The sequence below is a fragment of the Prinia subflava genome, chromosome 15 (assembly GCF_021018805.1).
Source record: "Prinia subflava isolate CZ2003 ecotype Zambia chromosome 15, Cam_Psub_1.2, whole genome shotgun sequence".
Classification (NCBI taxonomy): domain Eukaryota; kingdom Metazoa; phylum Chordata; class Aves; order Passeriformes; family Cisticolidae; genus Prinia; species Prinia subflava.
This window is the reverse complement of record NC_086261.1, coordinates 14,313,390-14,320,463: the sequence shown is the minus strand read 5'-3', so window position 1 is coordinate 14,320,463 and position 7,074 is coordinate 14,313,390. Positions and strand designations below refer to the sequence as shown.

The window sequence follows — 7,074 nt, the reverse complement described above, 5'->3', positions numbered from 1 at the left end:
TAGTACCAGAGCATTAGGCATGTTTAAAGGAAACATGCATATACTGTGTTCCAAACACACTGAGAAATGAAGTTATGTGTACCTCCCTGTAGTAGCCTGCTGTCTTCAGAGTCAAGTCTCCTATTTTAGAAGTTCCTTATTATTAACACCAGAAGTTCCCTAAAGCCCAAAACGTGCTAGACGTTTCAGTGAAAGAAAAACAGGGTTTGGTCTGCAGTCATTCACAAGCCTGATCCCTGTAAAATACAGGTTTTTACCCACTCATGTGCCTGTATTTTCCATACATTTTTTCCCACTCCTTCAGCTGCTGCTGCCATGCCGGGCAGGAATAGGGTTCGGAGTGGGAGGACTACATGAGACTACAAGAGAAGGGTTTTAATCTGATCACAGGCTAAAGTATGATTTGGAAATCTGCATTTGATTCGGGCAGAAAAGCGCTGGAGCCCGGCAGCACGAGAGCAGGGGACGGTCCGTGCGGAGCGAGGCAGCGCCTTCCCCCGGCAGCAGCGGCCGATTTCCCGGGGCAGGGCCGCGCCGGGGGCCGGAGCCCGGGAGCGGCGGCGGGGCCGCGCCGGGGCGGGCGGGGCCGCGCTGGGGCGGGCGCGGTGCCGGCGCTGCCCGGCCGGCGGGGCGGGCCCGCACTACAAGTCCCGAGAGGCGGCGGGCGCGGGCCGGGCCGGCTCCGCTCCGTGCGCGGGGCGCGTCCGCGGCGGGCGAGGCGATGCCGGCGGCGGGCTCGGAGGGGGAGGAGGGTCCGGCCGGGGAGCAGCCCGGCCCCGGCACCTCCAAGCTCTGCGGGTACCTGCAGAAGCTGTCGGGCAAGGGGCCCCTGCGCGGCTTCCGCAGCCGCTGGTTCGTGTTCGACCCCCGCCGCTGCTACCTCTATTACTTCAAGGGGCCGCAGGAGCCGCTGCCCCTCGGGCACTTGGACATCGCCTCCGCCTGCTTCAGCTACCACCAGCCTGAGGCCGGCGCGGCCGCCGCGGGGGACGAGCCCGCCGCCTTCGAGGTGCACAGCCCCGGCGGCGCCGTCACCGTCCTCAAGGTAGGCCCGGGGCGGGCGGGACCCGTCCCCATCCCCGGCGCCGTCCGTGCCCCCCGCCCGCGGGACCGGCCCGGCCCGCGGGGCTCCTCCGCCGCGGCCGTGTGGGCTCGTGTAGGAAGGAAGGGGCTGTTTGGCAAACGCCGCGGAGGTCGCGGTACCGGGCTGGTCCCAGCTGTCTGCTGGTTGTGTCTTTCTCCTTTACGATTTCATGTTTACAGTGCTCCTCCGAGGAGAAGGAAATGCTTCTACTGAGCACGGGCTGAGTGGGTTCTGTGGAATCGTCTGGGCAGAAAAAAAAGATTTCCGAAGAAATCTGGTGGGTTGGGGCTTTGGAAGTTTGGAGGGAGTTGCCGGCTTTCAGTTTGGGGGTGTTTATTTTGAAAAGATAATGCGTGGCAGAAGTCTGCGTCTCGGCCGCTTTGGGAGGAAGGAAGAGGAGGGAGAATTGTTTCCTCGGAGTAGCAGAGGCTGCTTATTGCATTGTCTGTTCAAGGACTCAGATTTTCGTAGGACGAGAGGTAAATGTTTGGATTATTTAACATATTTTTCCTCTATTGTCATGTCTAGGGAAAAAACCCCAAATAAACAGGGAAACCATTTTGACTCAGTAAAGAAGAAATAAATTATTCCGAGTATCCATTATTTTTGGATTCTGTTAAGGCAAATTTGTGTCCTTTAAGGAACGTTCTTCTGCATAGAATGTAACTTTTCACGTGAACTGTGTACTTTCTGAGCAACATTCTTAGTATTAGAACATAAACCACTAAGTGTTAAACAGCAGAACTTCCTATTGAATACTGGAAAATACCTCTTACACACTTAACAGTGGAGATTTGAGCAGTTGTAATATCTGCTGGGACTGTGGAGCGTGACTGTATCAAGCTCTTCAGCGTTCTGTTTAGATGAGTATGAACGTCAAAATACAGACTCGTTAACATGCTTTACTAGAGAATAAGAAATTTATGTACCTAGAAAACTAATACAACAGTAATTTTAATGATATTTGCTTAGGTAAGAGCTGTGTGATCAGTTGCATGCAATCACATGTAAAAACTGCCTTTGTATAGCTGTAAAAGATTTTACTGCTTTCAATGAATCTGCCTTTATAGCCCAAGTGTTATGGACATTAAAACTGCAGACTTGGTTTAACTTTGCTTTCAATAGTTTGGTGGTGTTTTGTTTGTTTTAATTAACATCTAGTGACTTGTGATTTTATGTGGAAATCTTCAGAAAAATTTTGTGTTTAGGGTGTTTTTTGAATAGGAGGGCTTTTATTGAGAAACACAGAATTTGTAATTAGGATTGTAGTGTGAAATGCTATCTGCCACTTGTGTAGTAAATAGTCTGTCAGACAGTACTTGGCAGCAGCCTTGAGAGTCTTCTGCAGTTGTGAGGACACAAATCATATTCAACACCGATACACAAATGTAAGGCATAGGCGGTTTCTTTTTTATATTTTTATTGCTATCTTTTGCTCTGTGATGTTACTACTCTGCCTATATTTTATTTGTTAATTTTTCTTGGGGCTCTCTAGGAAGGACCCTGTATAGATTGGAACTTTCTTTGTATTTCCCTTATGGGGATAGAGAAATGGTGCCAGTTAAGAAAGTCAAATTGATTTCTGCAATTAGCAGAAAAAGAGAGTTTTGTGTTGTGATGCCCTAAAGCAGCCAAGTGATTGTCCATAAAAATGCTGTTATGCTGTAGGTGTTTACTTAGTAAGGAAGGAGTTAATGAAAATCTTAAGGGACATTGCAGGACCAACTGGCATTTTGTGGCCATGTCATTCACCAAGGAATAAAGTTTTTGCAGCTGAAATTAATTTTCCTCTGTCCAACATGATAGTTTTTTAAGGCTTTTAAAAGGACCCTGGAGCTAACTTAAGTATATGTAGAATTGCAAATTAATTCAAGATGGTAAATGAAAAAAACCCAAACAACTCAACCCTTCTTCCTCCCCCTCCAATCCGACCTCTGTTAAAAACAAATGTGATTTATTCTATCAAGACAACATTACACACAGAGCACGAGGAATTAAGTCAAGTCAAATGTATTCTTCAGCCTGTAACTCACATGCTTTATTTTCCTCAATTTGATTCTTGTTCAAAATTTCCACATCTTGTGATCTGGCGTTTCCCATTCAGTGTTATAGACTGAGAACAGCAATAAAAAATAATACTGGAATTCCAGACTGAAATCATGATGCTATTGAGGAATGCACTATTTCCTATAATTCCTCAGTTTCTTTTTTAGTGTAATGATTCCATCATCTGGATTGCTCAGCCTTTTGTCAGGTAATGGGAGCTGAGAACTCTGTGATGTATTCTAGTTTTGTTTCCTAGATAAGAATTTTGGAAAAAATATCCTGTGGCCTTTACAGCAAATCAAGCAAAATGTTCATATTTTAGAGCTGTAGATAACCAACCTGCCACTTGTGTGATTGTGGTTTTTCTGTACATTTCCAACAGATACAAGAGAGCAGAAGAAGCTAAGTATGTGTAAAAATCTTTTCCATTTAAATATATGTAAAAGATACCATCCCTTTAGGTAAAGGAGCCCAGAAAATTGTCTACTTTATGAATTATAGGTAAATTATGTTTGAGAATATTTTCATGGAAAGGCATGCTAATACTGATGCTGCCAATACATGCTGTAACACAGAATACTGTTAATACAATCAAATGAACATTTGGCCGTGTTTGCACAGCAAGGCCTCGCATTAAAGGGGGAGATAATTAACATTATGAATATATATAAATGAACAGAGGTGGCATTTCTCATTTATTTTTAAAGCAGGGTCTTGTAGTGATACATTTTGCTTGCTTCAGAGACAAAGGAACTCTGGCCAATGATGCTGGATTTTGTATCTGGTCACTTATGTGTGGGTAACTTCTCTGTGAACAGTGGTGAGTTGAGAGGGGAACAGAAATTGCACGGAGTTGTGAAAGGAATAATTTTCTGGGCTACTGACCAAATGTAAGCATTCCAGACACTGCAGATTTCAGGGCCCTGATGCTTGAAAATACTGGACACCAAACGTGCTGAAGTGAGAGTGGCTTAGGAGAGGGTGCTGTAATTTGTCAGGGATCCCGAAGGGTGCATCAGGGCCGGGTGATCCCAAAGGGTGCAGCAGGGCCGGGTGATCCCAAAGGATGCAGCAGGGATCAGTGATGTTGAGCATGAACAGTTTTGCTGCAGGGCCTGACACAGCAGAGGAGGGAGCTCAGCACTGAGGGTGGTTTGTTGTCTGGGCTGATCAGTTTTGTTCTAAACTTTGCTAGTTAGTGGTTGCAGTGTTTAATTAAAAGTTGGGCTGCCTTCCAGAAGAAGCCATCTGGCTCCAGATTTGCTGTTTGATGATTGCAGGAATAGTAAGTCTTAAGAAATGCAAACTTTCTGGTGATGTTCCCTTTTTACAAAGTAGCTTGAGGGAGAGTTTGTCTGTGTTCAGAAATGTGGCAAGAATTTTCATGAGATTTCTCAAAATGTGAGGTCTGCTTGTTGCATTTCTTTGGACCCTTCCTTTAAAGTGTTTAATGTTGGCATACGTGTTCCACCAGCCATGCACATAGAGGATGGCAGTGCATGGATGTTTTCCCCAAGTCACTCTCCTGTTTGTGTCATGTCTGCATCAGAAGGTGACAGTTCTATATCATTCTTAGTGGGAGAATGGGGAATATTTTTAATTAAATTGTAGTAATTTTCCATTGGTTAAGTTGAAAACTACATGGTACTGTATGGCTCTTCACTTAAGAGTGTCTTTTATTCCTACAGTGTCTCTAAGTTCAGAGCAGTACACTTACAGTAATTCCTTATTTCACACCCGTTCAGGTGACATTCATGGTGGTTTTTCTTCTCACAGAAATGCATCCATTAAAATGTGACTGCATGGCTCTGCAGTAAGAAAGCACCTTAACAATACTTTAGTAGCTATAAGGAATTTTTGTGAGATTGATTGCTGCTCCCCCTAATTAAATGTTTTGGCTGTAATGGTGGGCAGTAGCCAAATACTTGGAAAAGTCATGAGAAGTGGGGCAAGCATGGAAGTGTTTCTTTGATGGATAAAGTGAATTTAAAGTGATGTTTCCAAATTTCTGCTCTTTATGATTAGAGGAAGAGGAAGACTTAAATATTCTATGTGTTGTTCTTGGCTTCATTTTGTTTTGGTTTTTTTAAACAGTCTATTTCAAACAACAGCTTCAACGATTAATTTTGTTTGAACAAAACTAATTTTAACTGAGATTTTTTGGGTACTCTTTTAGTTGTGAATAACTGAGATACATGTAATAAACTCAGCTAAAACTGTTCAAATGGAGAGAAAGACTCCAGAAGAGGAGGACTCTGTATGGCAGGAAAGGAAGGCAAGGTAACTGCAAGGGAGCAGCAGGAGGGCACTGGGTAATTCTTGGGGAAATGACTTAAAGCAGGGACTTGAGAACCTTGTACTGCTTTGCCTTGCCACTCTGGGCTGAAGGATGGGCACTGCTGCCAGGCCCTGTGTGTGACAACAACATCGCCTGGGAGCTGAGGCTGTGTCTGTGCAGCTCAGTAGATAACAAGTGCAGCTGGGAATTGAAAAGCAGCAAGGAGCAACTCCAGTAAAATTGATTCACTGTTCTCTGAAGGTGATTGGTGAGATGGTAACAGGACAAATTGTGAGAGAGGTTCATTAAGTTCAAGAAGTCATGGACAGAAGTTAATTGTAGGTATAACTTAGACTGACTGTAGGTGGATTGCCTCAGGAGCTGTGTTGTGGTAGAAAAGAGAACCACGTAAGTACTGCATCGTGTGATAGTGGAAACTCTGAATTCTTGGTGGCTTTCTGCTGGAGCACAGTAAAACACTGCTTTACGTGGCCTGTGTGCAAGTGTCTGTAAAGGAAGTGTAAGCTCTCAAACTTACCAGAAGTGAAGACTTGCCACTGGCTAAAGCTCCAAAGGAAATAATTTAGTGCTAGGAACAGAAGGGGAGATGTTTACTCCTGGCAAGATGTGACTGTAGCCTGTAGACCTAAAAACCTGCTCCTGTGGTGGTCATTCCCAAACTGCCAGAGGTGGCTGCAGGGATTGGCATTTCCCAGAGTCCAGTTCTTTGACCTTCTAAACTATTCTTTACCCTATATATTTTCTTATGAGGGAAATGGTTTTCTCTGGTTTCCTGTGAGTAAGCAAGAAATAATATGTGAAGCTGATTTCCATTTCAGATTAGAAGTATCTTGATTACATATCTTTCTTACCAACTGACTCTGCAGTGTCCTCATGTATCACTTGCTTGTTTCACTGCTTGGTTTATGAAAGTTTATTTGATTTATATATCTTGTATCCTACCATGTGCATAATGTACTGAAAGGAGCTGGAGCAGCAGCTCCAGGAATAACTGAGGTTTTCTGCTTAATCTGTTTGAATGGTGCTTTGGAGCCATTTGCTGTAGGGTGTCATGGATGTTAAAGCTCACAGGGGTACAAAGAGCCAAAAGGTAAAATAAAAATTTGCCTCTCTCATTGCTAAGCTGAGACTGCACATTGCTGAGCCAGAGAGAGCACCCTGGGGAAGCATCAGTTTTTGTTTGCTGTGCTGTTTGTGCTTTGTCTTGTCATTAGCTGCTGTTGGGGCCAAAATATAATGGCCAATGAATCTTCAGTTTTACTAGACCAGAAGTGTTCTCATGTGAAAAATGAAGACAGTTCTGTGCCATTGCTGTGCTTTATGCAGCACTTACTGTATGCTTTTGTAAGAAAATGTGTGTTGTTGCTTTCCATTCTTTTGCAGCTGTGCCTTGCACAGGTGCCCTCTTAAGCTGTGAGGAACAGAACAGAAAACTGTTTAAAATTAGGTTGCCTTTTAAAGAATAAACACAGTCATTTTTTCCACTGATAATGCCATCATGCAGTTTGGGAGAAGGTAGGAGAAAGGCTGGCTAAGAGATAAGCACTCCATGTGCTAACAACCCAGAGGAGTTAGGGGAGTGTCAGTGTTAACTTCCTGTTACTGAACAGTCCGTGTTACCGGGCCTGGTGCCTGTCCTGAGGAT

At 44.4% G+C, this 7,074-nt stretch overlaps 1 protein-coding gene across 2 annotated transcripts in view; it reads left to right on the top strand.

Moving 5' to 3' along the window:
- Positions 1–548: 548 nt before the first annotated feature.
- Positions 549–7,074, top strand: part of TBC1D2B (TBC1 domain family member 2B) — a 30,535-nt gene continuing 24,009 nt past the window's right edge. The window contains exon 1 of one of the 2 annotated variants that reach the window (XM_063412316.1): positions 549–1,045. In XM_063412316.1, the coding sequence (XP_063268386.1) occupies positions 722–1,045 (324 nt within the window). In that variant the 5' untranslated portion in view covers positions 549–721. The remainder of the gene's footprint in view (positions 1,046–7,074) is intronic. The other variant, XM_063412315.1, reaches the window with a different exon arrangement.